General features: G+C 53.2%; 1 protein-coding gene across 2 annotated transcripts in view; it reads left to right on the forward strand.

Annotated features, from left to right (window-relative positions):
- LOC142465185 (leukotriene B4 receptor 1-like) overlaps positions 1-18,020 on the forward strand; it is a 69,328-nt gene extending 51,308 nt beyond the window's left edge. The window contains exons 2-4 of one of the 2 annotated variants that reach the window (XM_075569159.1): positions 10,259-10,509; positions 15,152-15,293; positions 15,657-18,020. In XM_075569159.1, coding sequence (XP_075425274.1) covers positions 15,663-16,748 — 1,086 coding nt within the window. In that variant the 5' untranslated portion in view covers positions 10,259-10,509; positions 15,152-15,293; positions 15,657-15,662 and the 3' untranslated portion in view covers positions 16,749-18,020. The remainder of the gene's footprint in view (positions 1-10,258; positions 10,510-15,151; positions 15,294-15,656) is intronic. The other variant, XM_075569158.1, reaches the window with a different exon arrangement.
- The last annotated feature ends 256 nt before the right edge of the window (positions 18,021-18,276 follow it).

An 18,276-nucleotide genomic window follows, 5' to 3' on the forward strand; every position in this document is an offset into this window, starting at 1 on the left:
ATAAGCGCGAGTGCCTGAGATAAGCGCGGGGGCCTGGGATAAGCGCGGGCGCCTGGGATAAGCGCGAGTGCCTGGGATAAGCGCGGGTGCCTGGGATAAGTGCGGGTGCCTGGGATAAGCGCGGGTGCCTGAGATAAGCGCGGGTGCCTGAGATAAGCGCGGGTGCCCGGGATAAGCGCGAGTGCCCGAGATAAGCGCGGGTGCCTGGGATAAGCGCGGGTGCCTGAGATAAGCGCGGGTGCCTGAGATAAGTGCGGGTGCCTGAGATAAGCGCGGGTGCCTGAGATAAGCGCGGGTGCCTGGGATAAGCGCGGGTACCTGGGATAAGCGCGGGTGCCTGAGATAAGCGCGGGTGCCTGAGATAAGCGCGGGTGCCCGGGATAAGCGCGAATGCCTGAGATAAGCGCGGGTGCCTGGGATAAGCGCGGGTGCCTGAGATAAGCGTGGGTGCCTGAGATAAGCGCGGGTGCCCGGGATAAGCGCGAGTGCCTGAGATAAGCGCGGGTGCCTGGGATAAGCGCGGGTGCCTGGGATAAGCGCGGGTGCCTGGGATAAGGGCGGGTGCCTGGGATAAGCGCGGGTACCTGGGATAAGCGCGGGTGCCTGGGATAAGCGCGGGTACCTGGGATAAGCGCGGGTGCCTGAGATAAGCGCGGGTGCCTGAGATAAGCGTGGGTGCCTGGGATAAGGGCGGGTGCCTGGGATAAGCGCGGGTACCTGGGATAAGCGCGGGTGCCTGAGTTAAGCGCGGGTGCCTGAGATAAGCGCGGGTGCCCGGGATAAGCGCGAGTGCCTGAGATAAGCGCGGGTGCCTGGGATAAGCGCGGGTACATGGGATAAGCGCGGGTACCTGGGATAAGCACGGGTGCCTGAGATAAGCGCGGGTGCCCGGGATAAGCGCGAGTGCCTGAGATAAACGCGGGTGCCTGGGATAAGCGCGGGTGCCCGGGATAAGCGCGAGTGCCTGAGATAAGCGCGGGTGCCTGAGATAAGGGCGGGTGCCTGGGATAAGCGCGGGTGCCTGGGATAAGGGCGGGTGCCTGGGATAAGCACGGGTACCTGGGATAAGCGCGGGTGCCTGGGATAAGCGCGGGTGCCTGGGATAAGCGCGGGTGCCTGGGATAAGGGCGGGTGCCTGGGATAAGCGCGGGTACCTGGGATAAGCGCGGGTGCCTGGGATAAGCGCGGGTGCCTGGGATAAGCGCGGGTGCCTGGGATAAGCGCGGGTGCCTGAGATAAGCGCGGGTGCCTGGGATAAGCGCGGGCGCCTGGGATAAGCGCGAGCGTCTGAGATAAGCGCGGGTGCCTGAGATAAGCGCGGGTGCCTGGGATAAGCGCGGGTGCCTGAGATAAGCGCGGGTGCCTGAGATAAGCGCGGGTGCCTGGGATAAGCGCGGGTGCTGGGATAAGCGCGGGTGCCTGAGATAAGCGCGGGTGCCTGAGATAAGCGCAGGTGCCAGATATAAGCGCGGGTGCCTGGGATAAGCGCGGGTGCCTGGGATAAGCGCGGGTGCCCGGGATAAGCGCGGGTGCCTGGGATAAGCGTGGGTGCCCGGGATAAGCGCGGGTGCCTGAGATAAGCGCGGGTGCCTGAGATAAGCGCGGGTGCTGGGATAAGCGCGGGTGCCTGGGATAAGCGCGGATGCCTGAGATAAGCGCGGGCGCCTGGGATAAGCGCGGGTGCCTGAGATAAGCGCGGGTGCCTGAGATAAGCGCGGGTGCTGGGATAAGCGCGGGTGCCTGAGATAAGCGCGGGTGCTGGGATAAGCGCGGGTGCCTGAGATAAGCGCGGGTGCCTGGGATAAGCGCGGGTGCCTGGGATAAGGGCGGGTGCCTGGGATAAGGGCGGGTGCCTGGGAAAAGCGCGGGTACCTGGGATAAGCGCGGGTGCCTGAGATAAGCGCGGGTGCCTGAGATAAGCGCGGGTGCCCGGGATAAGCGCGAGTGCCTGAGATAAGCGCGGGTGCCTGGGATAAGCGCGGGTGCCTGGGATAAGCGCGGGTGCCTGGGATAAGCGCTGGTGCCTGGGATAAGGGCGGGTGCCTGGGATAAGCGCGGGTACCTGGGATAAGCGCGGGTGCCTGGGATAAGCGCGGGTGCATGGGATAAGCGCGGGTGCCTGGGATAAGCGCGGGTGCCTGAGATAAGCGCGGGTGCCTGGGATAAGCGCGGGCGCCTGGGATAAGCGCGGGCGTCTGAGATAAGCGCGGGCGTCTGAGATAAGCGCGGGTGCCTGAGATAAGCGCGGGTGCCTGGGATAAGCGCGGGTGCCTGAGATAAGCGCGGGTGCCTGAGATAAGCGCGGGTGCCTGGGATAAGCGCGGGTGCTGGGATAAGCGCGGGTGCCAGAGATAAGCGCGGGTGCCTGGGATAAGCGAGGGTGCCTGAGATAAGCGCGGGTGCCTGAGATAAGCGCGGGTGCCTGGGATAAGTGCGGGTGCTGGGATAAGCGCGGGTGCCTGAGATAAGCGCGGGTGCCTGAGATAAGCGCGGGTGCCTGAGATAAGCGCGGGTGCCAGAGATAAGCGCGGGTGCCTGGGATAAGCGCGGGTGCCTGAGATAAGCGCGGGTGCCTGAGATAAGCGCGGGTGCCTGAGATAAGCGCGGGTGCCAGAGCTAAGCGCGGGTGCCTGGGATAAGCGCGGGTGCCCGGGATAAGCGCGGGTGCCCGGGATAAGCGCGGGTGCCCGGGATAAGCGCGGGTGCCTGAGATAAGCGCGGGTGCCTGAGATAAGCGCGGGTGCTGGGATAAGCGCGGGTGCCTGGGATAAGCGCGGATGCCTGAGATAAGCGCGGATGCCTGAGATAAGCGCGGGTGCCTGAGATAAGCGCGGGTGCTGGGATAAGCGCGGGTGCCTGAGATAAGCGCAGGGGCTGGGATAAGCGCGGGTGCCTGAGATAAGCGCGGGTGCCTGGGATAAGCGCGGGTGCCAGAGATAAGCGCGGGTGCCTGGGATAAGCGCGGGTGCCTGGGATAAGCGTGGGTGCTCGGGATAAGCGCGGGTGCCTGGGATAAGCGCGGGTGCCCGGGATAAGCGCGGGTGCCTGAGATAAGCGCGGGTGCCTGGGATAAGCGCGGGTGCCTGAGATAAGCGCGGGTGCCTGGGATAAGCGCGGGTGCCTGAGATAAGCGCGGGTGCCTGAGATAAGCGCGGGTGCCTGGGATAAGCGCGGGTGCCTGGGATAAGCGCGGGTGCCAGAGATAAGCGCGGGTGCCTGGGATAAGCGCGGGTGCCTGGGATAAGCGCGGGTGCCTGGGATAAGCGCGGGTGCCTGGGATAAGCGAGGGTGCCTGAGATAAGCGCGGGTGCCTGGGATAAGCGCGGGTGCCTGGGATAAGCGCGGGTGCCTGGGATAAGCGCGGGTGCCTGAGATAAGCGCGGGTGCCTGGAATAAGCGCGGGTGCCCGGGATAAGCGCGGGTGCCTGAGATAAGCGCGGGTGCCTGAGATAAGCGCGGGTGCTGGGATAAGCGCGGGTGCCTGGGATAAGCGCGGGTGCCTGGGATAAGCGCGGGTGCCTGGGATAAGCGCGGGTGCTGGGATAAGCGCGGGTGCCTGGGATAAGCGCGGGTGCCTGAGATAAGCGTGGGTGCCTGGGATAAGCGCGGGTGCCTGGGATAAGCGCGGGTGCCTGGGATAAGCGCGAGTGCCAGAGATAAGCGCGGGTGCCCGGGATAAGCGCGGGTGCCTGGGATAAGCGCGGGTGCCTGAGATAAGCGCGGGTGCCTGGGATAAGCGCGGATGCCTGGGATAAGCGCGGGTGCCTGGGATAAGCACGGGTGCCTGGGATAAGCGCGGGTGCCAGAGATAAGCGCGGGTGACTGAGATAAGCGCGGGTGCCTGAGATAAGCGCGGGTGCCTGGGATAAGCGCGGGTGCCTGGGATAAGCGCGGGTGCCTGGGATAAGCGTGGGTGCCTGAGATAAGCGCGGGTGCCTGAGATAAGCGCGGGTGCCTGGGATAAGCGCGGGTGCCTGGGATAAGCGCGGGTGCCTGAGATAAGCGCGGGTGCCTGGGATAAGCGCGGGGGCCTGGGATAAGCGCGGGTGCCTGGGATAAGCGCGGGTGCCTGAGATAAGCGCGGGTGCCAGAGATAAGCGCGGGTGCCTGAGATAAGCGCGGGTGCCTGGGATAAGCGCGGGGGCCTGGGATAAGCGCGGGTGCCTGGGATAAGCGCGGGTGCCTGGGATAAGCGCGGGTGCCTGAGATAAGCGCGGGGGCCTGAGATAAGCGCGGGGGCCTGAGATAAGCGCGGGAGCCTGGGATAAGCGCGAGTGCCTGGGATAAGCGCGGGTGCCTGGGATAAGCGCGGGTGCCTGGGATAAGCGCGGGTGCCTGGGATAAGCGCGGGTGCCTGAGATAAGCGCGGGTGCCTGAGATAAGTGCGGGTGCCTGAGATAAGCGCGGGTGCTGGGATAAGCGCGGGTGCCTGGGATAAGCGCGGATGCCTGAGATAAGCGCGGATGCCTGAGATAAGCGCGGGTGCCTGAGATAAGCGCGGGTGCTGGGATAAGCGCGGGTGCCTGAGATAAGCGCAGGGGCTGGGATAAGCGCGGGTGCCTGAGATAAGCGCGGGTGCCTGGGATAAGCGCGGGTGCCAGAGATAAGCGCGGGTGCCTGGGATAAGCGCGGGTGCCTGGGATAAGCGCGGGTGCTCGGGATAAGCGCGGGTGCCTGGGATAAGCGCGGGTGCCCGGGATAAGCGCGGGTGCCTGAGATAAGCGCGGGTGCCTGGGATAAGCGCGGGTGCCTGAGATAAGCGCGGGTGCCTGGGATAAGCGCGGGTGCCTGAGATAAGCGCGGGTGCCTGAGATAAGCGCGGGTGCCTGGGATAAGCGCGGGTGCCTGGGATAAGCGCGGGTGCCAGAGATAAGCGCGGGTGCCTGGGATAAGCGCGGGTGCCTGGGATAAGCGCGGGTGCCTGGGATAAGCGCAGGTGCCTGGGATAAGCGAGGGTGCCTGAGATAAGCGCGGGTGCCTGGGATAAGCGCGGGTGCCTGGGATAAGCGCGGGTGCCTGGGATAAGCGCGGGTGCCTGGGATAAGCGCGGGTGCCTGAGATAAGCGCGGGTGCCTGGAATAAGCGCGGGTGCCCGGGATAAGCGCGGGTGCCTGAGATAAGCGCGGGTGCCTGAGATAAGCGCGGGTGCTGGGATAAGCGCGGGTGCCTGGGATAAGCGCGGGTGCCTGGGATAAGCGCGGGTGCCTGGGATAAGCGCGGGTGCTGGGATAAGCGCGGGTGCCTGGGATAAGCGCGGGTGCCTGAGATAAGCGTGGGTGCCTGGGATAAGCGCGGGTGCCTGGGATAAGCGCGGGTGCCTGAGATAAGCGCGGGTGCCTGGGATAAGCGCGGGGGCCTGGGATAAGCGCGGGTGCCTGGGATAAGCGCGGGTGCCTGAGATAAGCGCGGGTGCCAGAGATAAGCGCGGGTGCCTGAGATAAGCGCGGGTGCCTGGGATAAGCGCGGGGGCCTGGGATAAGCGCGGGTGCCTGGGATAAGCGCGGGTGCCTGGGATAAGCGCGGGTGCCTGAGATAAGCGCGGGGGCCTGAGATAAGCGCGGGGGCCTGAGATAAGCGCGGGAGCCTGGGATAAGCGCGAGTGCCTGGGATAAGCGCGGGTGCCTGGGATAAGCGCGGGTGCCTGGGATAAGCGCGGGTGCCTGGGATAAGCGCGGGTGCCTGAGATAAGCGCGGGTGCCTGAGATAAGTGCGGGTGCCTGAGATAAGCGCGGGTGCTGGGATAAGCGCGGGTGCCTGGGATAAGCGCGGATGCCTGAGATAAGCGCGGATGCCTGAGATAAGCGCGGGTGCCTGAGATAAGCGCGGGTGCTGGGATAAGCGCGGGTGCCTGAGATAAGCGCAGGGGCTGGGATAAGCGCGGGTGCCTGAGATAAGCGCGGGTGCCTGGGATAAGCGCGGGTGCCAGAGATAAGCGCGGGTGCCTGGGATAAGCGCGGGTGCCTGGGATAAGCGCGGGTGCTCGGGATAAGCGCGGGTGCCTGGGATAAGCGCGGGTGCCCGGGATAAGCGCGGGTGCCTGAGATAAGCGCGGGTGCCTGGGATAAGCGCGGGTGCCTGAGATAAGCGCGGGTGCCTGGGATAAGCGCGGGTGCCTGGAATAAGCGCGGGTGCCCGGGATAAGCGCGGGTGCCTGAGATAAGTGCGGGTGCCTGAGATAAGCGCGGGTGCTGGGATAAGCGCGGGTGCCTGGGATAAGCGCGGGTGCCTGGGATAAGCGCGGGTGCCTGGGATAAGCGCGGGTGCTGGGATAAGCGCGGGTGCCTGGGATAAGCGCGGGTGCCTGAGATAAGCGTGGGTGCCTGGGATAAGCGCGGGTGCCTGGGATAAGCGCGGGTGCCTGGGATAAGCGCGAGTGCCAGAGATAAGCGCGGGTGCCCGGGATAAGCGCGGGTGCCTGGGATAAGCGCGGGTGCCTGAGATAAGCGCGGGTGCCTGGGATAAGCGCGGATGCCTGGGATAAGCGCGGGTGCCTGGGATAAGCACGGGTGCCTGGGATAAGCGCGGGTGCCAGAGATAAGCGCGGGTGACTGAGATAAGCGCGGGTGCCTGAGATAAGCGCGGGTGCCTGGGATAAGCGCGGGTGCCTGGGATAAGCGCGGGTGCCTGGGATAAGCGTGGGTGCCTGAGATAAGCGCGGGTGCCTGAGATAAGCGCGGGTGCCTGGGATAAGCGCGGGTGCCTGGGATAAGCGCGGGTGCCTGAGATAAGCGCGGGTGCCTGGGATAAGCGCGGGGGCCTGGGATAAGCGCGGGTGCCTGGGATAAGCGCGGGTGCCTGAGATAAGCGCGGGTGCCAGAGATAAGCGCGGGTGCCTGAGATAAGCGCGGGTGCCTGGGATAAGCGCGGGGGCCTGGGATAAGCGCGGGTGCCTGGGATAAGCGCGGGTGCCTGGGATAAGCGCGGGTGCCTGAGATAAGCGCGGGGGCCTGAGATAAGCGCGGGGGCCTGAGATAAGCGCGGGAGCCTGGGATAAGCGCGAGTGCCTGGGATAAGCGCGGGTGCCTGGGATAAGCGCGGGTGCCTGGGATAAGCGCGGGTGCCTGGGATAAGCGCGGGTGCCTGAGATAAGCGCGGGTGCCTGAGATAAGTGCGGGTGCCTGAGATAAGCGCGGGTGCCAGAGATAAGCGCGGGTGCCCGGGATAAGCGCGGGTGCCTGAGATAAGCGCGGGTGCCTGAGATAAGCGCAGGTGCCAGATATAAGCGCGGGTGCCTGGGATAAGCGCGGGTGCCTGGGATAAGCGCTGGTGCCTGAGATAAGCGCGGGGGCCTGAGATAAGCGCGGGTGCCAGAGATAAGCGCGGGTGCCTGGGATAAGTGCGGGTGCCTGGGATAAGCGCGGGTGCCTGGGATAAGTGCGGGTGCTCGGGATAAGCGCGGGTGCCTGAGATAAGCGCGGGTGCCTGGGATAAGCGCGGGTGCCTGAGATAAGCGCGGGTGCCCGGGATAAGCGCGGGTGCCTGAGATAAGCGCGGGTGCCTGAGATAAGCGCGGGTGCCTGGGATAAGCGCGGGTGGCTGAGATAAGCGCGGGTGCCTGAGATAAGCGCGGGTGCCTGAGATAAGCGCGGGTGCCTGAGATAAGCGCGGGTGCCTGGGATAAGCGCGGGTGCCTGGGATAAGCGCGGGTGCCTGAGATAAGCGCGGGTGCCCGAGATAAGCGCGGGTGCCCGAGATAAGCGCGGGTGCCTGAGATAAGCGCGGGTGCCTGGGATAAGCGCGGGTGCCTGGGATAAGCGCGGGTGCCTGGGATAAGCGCGGGTGCCTGAGATAAGCGCGGGTGCCTGGGATAAGCGCGGGTGCCTGGGATAAGCGCGGGTGCCTGGGATAAGCGCGGGTGCCTGAGATAATCGCGGGTGCCTGGGATAAGCGCGGGTGCCTGGGATAAGCGCGGGTGCCTGGGATAAGCGCGGGTGCCTGGGATAAGCGCGGGTGCCTGAGATAAGCGCGGGTGCCTGGGATAAGCGCGGGTGCCTGAGATAAGCGCGGGTGCCAGAGATAAGCGCGGGTGCCAGAGATAAGCGCGGGTGCCAGAGATAAGCGCGGGTGCCTGAGATAAGCGCGGGTGCCTGAGATAAGCGCGGGTGCCTGAGATAAGCGCGGGTGCCTGGGATAAGCGCGGGTGCCTGGGATAAGCGCGGGTGCCTGGGGCGATTGGCCGCGTTCATGCTGCACGGGGAACAGCAGAGAACTGTTCGAATAACGGCCGCTACATCAGTTTATAGTGGACAGGATCAGTGTAAGAGAAGCATAGTGGGGAAACTTTTATTTGGGGGACGTCTTTGCTGCAACACGGTTGTTACTGTATAATTTCTAAGAGAGTCTGAGATAAAGTGGTATCAGCTGTACAGCAAACAGACACCTATAGTAGAGAACGTATATATTATTCTAGGTCAGTGGTTTTAAACCTTTTCTTGGTTAGGGAACCCCAGAATTTGATTGTGAAATTCTAGGGAACCCCAACCCTTGCCCCTCCCACTTACACACACACACACACACACACACACACACACACACACACACACACACACACACACACACACACACACACACACACACACTCACACACTAACCCTCTCACTTACACACACACACACACACTCACACTCACACACACTCCCCCACTCACACGCATGCACACGAACTCCCCCACTCACACGCACGCACACAAACTCCCCCTCACACACACACACACACACTCCCCCTTTCACTTACACACACACATACTTCCCTCCCACACACACTCCCCTCCCACTTACACACTCTCTCCCCCTCTCACTTACACACACACACACACACACTCCCCTCTCACTTACACACACTCCCATCCTACCTACACACACACACACACACATGCCCCCTTTCACTTACAAACATATATACCCTCTCACTTACACACCTACCCACTCTCCCCTCCCATTTACACGCACTCCACTCCTACTTACACGCACTCCCCTCCTACTTACACACTCGCCCCTCCTACTTACACACACTCCCGCTCTCACTTACACACACAGACACCTATAGCAGAGAATGTATATATTATTCTAGGTCAGTGGTTTTAAACCTTTTCTTGGTTAGGGAACCCCAGAATTTGATTGTGAAATTATAGGGAACCCCAACCATCGCCCCCCTCTCACTTACACACACACACTCTCCCCTTCTCACTTACACACACACACTCTCACTCCCCCTCTCACTTACACAAACACACACTCTCCCCTCCCACTTACACACACACTCCCCCTCTCATTTACACACACACCCTCTCACTTACACACACAATCTCCCCCTCTCACTTACACAAACACAGCCTCTCCCCTCCCACTTACACACACGCTCTCCCACTTACACACACGCTCTTCCACTAACACACACACCACCCCCCGCTGAGAGCGCACGCGAGCACTCTTACCCTATCCTTCCTCTCCCTCCTGTCAGCCGAAAGTTGATGAAACTTCCGGCGCTGGCAGGGAATGGAAGGATAGCAGTGACCGGGTGGCTGCTGAGCTCAGGAGCCGCATGGTTACTGCTATGTGGGAAGCCGCCTGGCCTGGGACAGCATGGAAGAGCTGTTCCAGCTCTCACCCCCCTGGCGACCACGTAACCACTGAGGGGTGCACGCGAAACCCTGGTTGAAAATCACTGTGCTAGATTTTTGTAAATTTCTCTTTTCAACAATATAAAACTTTTTTGCAATGCCAATGAGCATGGTCCATGTTTTCAAACCCTATTCCCCTCACCTTTCTCTCTTGAATATTTTGGGGTGGGACTAATTTTGGAATCCATATGAGGAGGTTATTGCACCTGATGATACCCTTTTGTTTATAATTTGTTGCTTCAGTTACTATATTGTGTTGTACAGTAGAGACTGCGACTATTCTAACACAAACCAGTGGCAATCACCAAAAAGACCCAGGAATAGCCTGCATACATGCCTTAAACGTGCCTTAAACTAGCCCCAGCATTTCTGCATTGATTAATGGCCTATCAGATTAACAGCGGGGGTCCCTGGCAGTCCCATTCAAACTGAATTGGACTGCCAGGGACCCCTGCTGTGTTAATCCTATGGGTCGTTAGTCAATGCAGAAATGCCTTAAAGGTGCCTCAAACTAGCCCAGAACATACCCAGCACATACCCTGAATGTAACCCAGCTAGTTTAAAGCAAGCGTTAGGATAATCGTGGCCTCGTCTGTACACCACCATTTGTAATTTTGTATCAACCACTGCAATAAGCAGAGATGGCCACATTCTGAGGACAAAACAGCTTGCATCATGCTGGCAGGAAATATGTACGTCCGGTAACATACAGAAGGACCTCTTTGCAATATCCTGCAAGCTTCTTCGTGAACCTGTGTGACACACTCAGTCCTCTCTGGGGACAGTGTCTGTAGATCCACTGAGTGAGGATTTCTGTACCAGCTGTGATCTGCAACTGCTTACTGGGACCACCACCTCTGAGATACAGGAGCAGCATCATGACTGAACTGGTATGTGCCCTCTATCTATTCTGCCCTACTTAGAACCAAGAACATGCAGTAGCTCAACTCCTCAGTGGGACTTCCATATCAACAGAGAATTCCCATCCACCAGCTTGTGAAGTAGCAAGTCCCCTGTGTACATTTTCCTGCATATTCAGATTAGGTCATAGCCCCCAATATTCTGTTGTACTATAGAATAATCGTACAAAATCCATATGGCCACTGTGTATCAATGCAAACACACAACCCGTACGCATCTATTCATCAACCCACAGATATGGCACAGGGCATTGTATCTCTCTCTGCTTGTAACTGTGCCACATGTAAGAACTTTGATAATAAAATGTCTTACATTTGCCAGAGATCCTTAGTCAGAGGAGTTTCCACCAACTCAGATAAGTTGGGGTTTTTTTTTCCAGAGAAAAGGCTTGCTTTGTTAGAGATGCATTGTAATATATGCATTGTATACATTGTACTGTATGCAGTGTACTGTATGCATTGTATAAATTGTATTGTACATTGTACTGTATGGATTGTATACATTGTACTGTATGCATTGTACTGTATGCAGTGTATGCAGTATATGCAGTGTATGTAATAGTAGAAGAGGTCTAGTGCTTCCAAACAGACATCCATCCAGCAAATACTGCTTAATATATAGAAAGTTTAAGGCACTTCCATAATAGTGATATACCATGTGAGTTGCAGGTATGGGGAGACTAGTGTCTATTGTATCTGGTCGGTATAAACATGAAGCAATCTCCCACCCACTAGTAATATAACAATGATAGAGGCATAAGTGGAACTCACTTTGGTAGATATCCAGATAAGTCCTTAGGAGGTCCAATGATGTGCATCCATGTAGGTAGAACAGCAAGACACGTAGAGGAAAAACGGGGCACTATCCAGGGTAAAACACAGATCCAGAGGGGGCTCACTCATAAAAGAAATGATCAGGCTTTATTGGATCATACTAAAATAACCTCTAGAGAGGTAGCATAACACAACGCGTTTCGCGCTTCATCATGGTGAAAAGTTGTGATAATAAAATGGCATATTTAAATGATCTGGCGCGGGAGTGACGTCAGACACCAAAACACCTCCACTACTTTCCTCCATTGACCATAATGAGCATGTATTCCCATTGGTCTACAGGGAATCAAAGCAAACTTTAATAAACAAAAAATGGACAAATTAAACCCTTAACGGCCAGATCTGCCAATAGTGAAGACAAAATATAAAAACAATCACAAGTTCATAAAAACAAAAATTGAAATTGATGTTTCACAACAGAGTTGCAAATGACATGTCAAGAAGAATAAAGAAAAAGAAGTGTGAAAAAAGGGGGAAGAAGGGGGGTGAAAAAGGCGAGGTTGTGGGGGGGTTCTGTTGTGGTACATCAATTTCAATTTCAAGTTTTTTTTATGAACTTGTGATTGTTTTTATATTTTGTCTTCACTATTGGCAGATCTGGGCATTATGGGGTTAATTTGTCCATTTTTTGTTTATTGAATTAACTGGCCCTGGTCACGCACCTACGTAGAGGGGGCATGTGCTACATACGCAGATACGCGTGACGTTAGAGATCCCTCTCCCCCTCACTCTGTTGTTCTCAATAATAAAGCTTTTGCTTTGATTCCCTGTAGTCCAATGGGAATACATGCTCATTATGATCAATGGAGGAATGTAGCTGAGGTGTGTTTTGGCATCTGACGTCACTTGCACGCCAGATCATTTAAATATGTCAATTTTTATATCACAACTTTACACCATGATGAAGCGCTATATGCGCGAAACGCGTTGTGTTATGCTACCTCTATAGAGGTTATTCTTGTATGATCCAATAAAACCTGATCATTTCTTTTATGAGTGAGCCCCCTCTGAATCAGTTTTTTTTACCCTGGATAGTGCTCTGTTTTTCCTCTACGTGTCTTGCTATGCATTGTATGTATTGTACGCATTGTACTGTATGCATTGTATACATTGTACTGTGTGCATTGTACTGTATGCATTGTACTGTGTGCATTGTACTGTATGCATTGTATACATTGTACTGTATGCAGTGTACTGTGTGCATTGTATACACTGTACAGTATACACTGTACTGTATGCATTGTATTGTAATATGTGGGCTGCCTATCAAAATTTCCCTGATTCCTTCTGTAAACGCTCCATATCACATGTACATGGTGTCACGATGGACCCAGTTTATTACGACTTTTAATTACCGGGATCATTGATTGAGCAAGCAGAGAGATAAAAATAAATTGCGATTATTCACCTAATGAACGCACACAACTATGTTACACAAAAATACAGTAAAAAGACACACTTACTTTAGAAACTCCGATTACAAAACTAATCTTTCCTAATTTCAAACACACAGCAAAATATTCCAGGCCACTTTTCATTCCTGTGGCCTCTTGCTGTTGAATTCCGGTCACTTATCCTCTGAGAAATTTAGACGATTTACTCAAGAGGTTGAACTTGATGGACGAAAGTCTTTTTTCAACCTCATCTACTATGTAACTATGTAACTATGTATGTAAGAGCTGGAACTTCTCAAATGGGACTGAATCTCAGGTGAATCACACAAGATGAAACTGATGGACTCATGAAATACTTAGATGGATCTCTTAGAACTGATGCATCTTGAGAGGGGTTCAAATCTGTGATGGTGATAAAACTCCTCTTCACCCCCACCCCCTCCTTCTTGATGTTACAGTAGAGAACAATTTCCCCATGGCCTGCACCAGCTTATAATACCACCTGGCCAAGCCCCCTTTGCTCAGTGACAGAATATCTGCTTCTAGTCAAAGAATCACCCCAGTTGCTGGCCAGCTGTTTAACCCCTTTGAAGCTCTAACTTTTTGTATACATCCTGGAGGGCCTCTCCCCAGGGTCCCTTATAAGCTAGCCTTCGGTTATGCTTACTTGCCCCCTGGAATGGTGGGTCATAAACTAGCCTCATTCCTGGCACACATTAGAAAAATACTTTTAAACATTGAGAAAACACTGAAAAACCTGCTCAGCTTCATAACCTTAGCGTGAGCACCTTCCTGAACCCCTACTCTAGGCTCAGGATACCTGGGCATGTACAGTATGTGGGTATCACTGCTATACTGGGGAGCCCCTTGCTATACTAAGGACTCCGTGTATACCTGCAGATATCTTTTAACCCCTTCATACCCATTTTTACCTTTTCCTGCTCTGTGCTGAAGCAGGGCGTCCCAGCACCTCTGGAAACGGTCAAACACAAACGGCAATTGTCTCATATTTTGCACACAGTCACAGTAATGCATACACAATGCCCGGGCCCAAGAGCTGACACTCTAGGACCCCAAAACATGGGTCAGGGGTAACCAAGTGGGCTTTGACCTTTATTATAAGCCTGGTTCTCCCTTCCCCCGCCACACATGGGTCCGATGTAACAGTTACATATATAGTAACATAGTAGATGAGGTTGAAAAAAGACATACTGTACGTCCATCATGTTCAACCTATGCTAAATTTAGACAACAGATACGTTATCCTATATCACTACTTCCTTATTGATCCAGAGGAAGGCAAACACAAAACCCCAGTGTCATATCATCCAATGATATCTCATAAGGGGAAAAATAAATTCCTTCCTGGCTCCAAGAATCCCTGGATCAACATCCTTCCCATGTTTACTTATTTGCTATATCCCTGTATACCTTTCCTTTCTAAATAGATGTCCAACCTTTTTGAACAAATCTATTGTATCTGCCATCAGTCTCCATGGGTAATGAATTCCACATTTTAACTGCCCTTACTGTAAAGAACCCTTTCCTTTGTTGTTGGTGAAATCTCCTTTCCTCCAACCTTAAGGGATGCCCCTGAGTCCTTAGTACTGGCTTTGGGATGAATGGTTCTTTTGAAAGCTCCCTGTATTGTCCCCAAATATATTTGTACATAGTTATCATATCCCCTCTTAGACGCCTCTTTTCTAATGTAAATAAATCTAATTTAGCTAGCCTCTCCTCGTAAGTTAGATTGTCCATCCCCTTTATTAATTTGGTGGCTCTTCTCTGCACTCTCTCTAGTTCCATAATGTCTTTTCTAGGGAGTGGTGCCCAAAATTGTACTCCATATTCAAGTGTGGTCTTACTAATGCTTTGAAAAGAGGAATAACTATGTTTACTTCCATTCCATTCATTGCCTGTTTAATGCAAGATAAGATCATGTTTGCCTTTGCAGCTACTGCATGACATTGGGCTCTATTGCTAAGCCTGTTGTCTACAAGCACTCCTAAATCCTTCTCCATCAAGGATTCCCCCAATTTATCCCCATTTCATTCGTAAGTCACCTGTTTATTATTACTTCCCAAATGCATAACCTTACATTTATCTGTATTAAACCTCATCTGCCATTTACCTGCCCACAATTCCAGTCTCTCCAAGTCCTTCTGGAGAGAAATTACACCCTGCTCTGATTCTATTACCTTACACAATTTAGTATCGTCAGCAATGATGGAGATTTTGCGCTCGATGCCAACCTCAAGGTCATTAATTAACACGTTAAAAAGCAGTGGTCCCACTACCGATCCCTGAGGTACTCCACTCACGACCTTAGCCCAACCTGAAAAAGTTCAATTTATGACAACCCATTGTTTCTATCCTTCAACCAGTTTCCAATCCAATTTGCTTGATTTTGTACACCAACCTCTTGTGTGGAACCGTATCAAAAGCCTTTGCAAAATCTAAGTAGACCACATCAACTATATTACCCTGGTCTAAATTCCTACTTACCTCCTCAAAGAAACAAATAAGGTTAGTTTGGTATGATCTATCCTTCATAAATCCATGCTGACTATTACTAATAATTTTGTTTTCCATTAGGTTTTCCTGAATATTATCCCGTATTAAACCTTCAAGTAGTTTCCCCACAATTGAAGTCAGTTAGAAGAGATGCAGGGTGGATAGTAATATATTAATATTGTTTTAAATTGCATTGATACAGACAATTGTGTTCTCTTCCTTCGCATGCAAGCAGTGCCTTTTTGGGGAAGGTGGGCAATATTCAATATTTAAGTTAGCTTTACATAGCCCATGCTGCTTAAACACTTTTCTGAATTAGCTATTTTAAGAATGATCTCAACTTTTACTAATTTTTCTCATCTCCCATCAACTTAGAGTACAATGCTTGCCCTGATGACCACTGACAGTTCCTCTCTTGCAAACTCTACCCGGCACTCAGTACCCCCTCCGTCTGGATCATCCCCTCGGCTAGGCATCGCCATCCTCTCCCTGGCTTTCTTCATTGGTTTCCCAGGCAACGCCTTCATCATCTGGACTGTTCTGACCCGCATGAAGAATCGCACAGTCACTTGCATCCTCATTTTCCACTTGGCCATGGCCGACATCATAGTACTTCTCACAGCACCCTTCTTCCTCCACCTTCTGACCACCGGCAATTGGGTCTTTGGGGACACAATTTGTAAGCTGTGCCATTACGTCAGCTGCCTGAGCATGTATGCCAGTATCTTCCTCATCACTTTCATGAGTGTGGACCGCTTTCTGGCCGTTGCTAAACCGTTCTCCTCCCAGAAGATGCGGACCAAGCCCGTGGTCAGAAGCCTGGTTGCAGTCATATGGTTATTAGCGTCTTTGCTTGCCATCCCCATGCCATTTTACCGCACTGTGTTGAATGTAGGTAACAACCGACTGATCTGCCTGCCCTTCCATACCAGCCCTCGGCAAATTGTCTTTCAGTACCTCTTTGAGACTATGCTGGGGTTTATTATCCCATTCACAGTTATTGTATTCAGCTACCTGTACATCAGACTCAGGCTACGTACCGCAAAATTCCAGAGCAAGCGCAGAACAGGACGGCTAGTGGTCATGATCATCGTGACCTTTGCCCTCTTCTGGCTGCCCTACCAGGTGGTAAATATCCTGCAGGTGTTTGGCAACCTTACCTCAGGCACCACAGCACAAAATCTCAAGAATGCAGCTCGCGTTGCCCGACCCAATGTCACAGCCGTGGCCTTCTTGAGCAGTAGCATCAACCCCGTCCTGTATGCATTTGCCGGTGGCTCCTTCATTAGGACTGCTGGGTTGGGATTCATGGCCAAGCTCTTTGAGGGGACATCATCCGAGGTTTCCAGCTTTCACAAAGTCTCTCAAGTCTTCCGTCAGCGAAGTCGAAATGAGTCTGTGGAGCTGGGAAGACTTGGGGAGAAGCATGAGGAGAGCAAGACATTCTCCACCAAACCAATAGGGTGAAGATGACAAGAGTTGGACTCCTTTTTACATAGTCATCTCTTTCCCACCTTTATTATAGGTAACTTATTTGCAAGAATACACAAAGGGAAACTTTGAGAGATACAACTTATAGTTTGGATGTTTCACCACTCAAATATGAAAAGGTGCAACTCTACCTCATCTCTGAACATGTAGTGACTGAGAGGAATCTTATATATAGTTTGGGGAACACAGAGACAACCAATCTTTGTGCTGGAAACAGAGACAGATCCGAAACCTATATTTTAAGAACAGTAGGGCACCAACTTCCTGTGGAGGATAGCAGAAGCAGATCTGAAGCGCAAAATCATGTGCAGACTTAATTCAGGCAGGGTTAGTATATTCAATGGTTATTTCACGAGTCAATTTCAAAATAACCAGGTCTTCCAAAATCCCCTCAAATAGACAGGAAGGCAAACATGCTGACTCCTCACAGACACATAGTCCATCTGTCTGGTCTGTGCACACCAAGAGCAGGTTGAGGTGACGTCACTGAAAATATCCGTCGCTGTGTAGCTTCCTTGCAGGAACACCAGTCACCAAAGTTTTGGCCAGTGAGGAGTCAGCATGTTTGCCTTCCTCTCTCTTTGAGATGATTAGGGATGACCTGTTTATTTTGAAAGTGACTCGTGAAATAACCATTAAATATTCTAACCCTGCCAGAATTTAATCTGCACTTGATTTTGCACTTCAGATCTGTTTCTGCTACGTGGCATTAAGACTTTTTGGGAAATCTTGTTATGAAGCTGCATTCCCACCTGGGTTCTTTTGTATCATTTTTTATACTGTAATAATAGTACTTTACTTCATACTGTGTGAAGTCACTTTGCACTCTAAATTTTTGTTTGCTTCTTGAGGAGGATGCCTGATTATTTAGATACTATAAAGACAGTCCTCGGTTATCCAACGCAATCTGTTCTGGAAGTAGCGTTGGATAGTGAAACCATTGTAAAGTGAGTCCTATATTAATCAGTGGCAGTGAGCGTGGGATAACGCATTCCGGCATCGAAAAATGGCCCTTAGGGTTGCATTGCAAAGCGTTGGATATGCCATTCGTTGTAAAGTAAAACATTGGATAACGAGGACTACCTTCAGTATACAGTACATTTCAGTTTGTTTGTAGGGATTACACCAATGTGGATAAAGTCATGCTCTATTCTATGTGTTTTTACTGGTGTTCAACAACACTATGGAATGTTGTGGGGCAAGGGTGTCTAGTGAAGTCTCCCATCCCATAAAACAATAAAAAAATAATAAGCAATATGGTGTTGTATGTATGTATGTATGTATGTCTTTATTTATATAGTGCCATTAATGTTCATAGCACTTCACAGTAGTTATATAAGTGACAATCATATAAATAACAAATAGTACAAATAACAGATAATGGGAAGAAGGGCTTCAGACTTCAAAATTAACATTTAGGAAGAGGAGTCCCTGCTCCGAAGAGCTTACAGTCTAATCAGTAGGTAGGAAGGGCGTACAGAGACAGTAGGAGGGCATTCTGGTA

The sequence above is a fragment of the Ascaphus truei genome, chromosome 13, assembly GCF_040206685.1.
Source record: "Ascaphus truei isolate aAscTru1 chromosome 13, aAscTru1.hap1, whole genome shotgun sequence".
NCBI classification, from domain to species: Eukaryota; Metazoa; Chordata; class Amphibia; order Anura; family Ascaphidae; genus Ascaphus; species Ascaphus truei.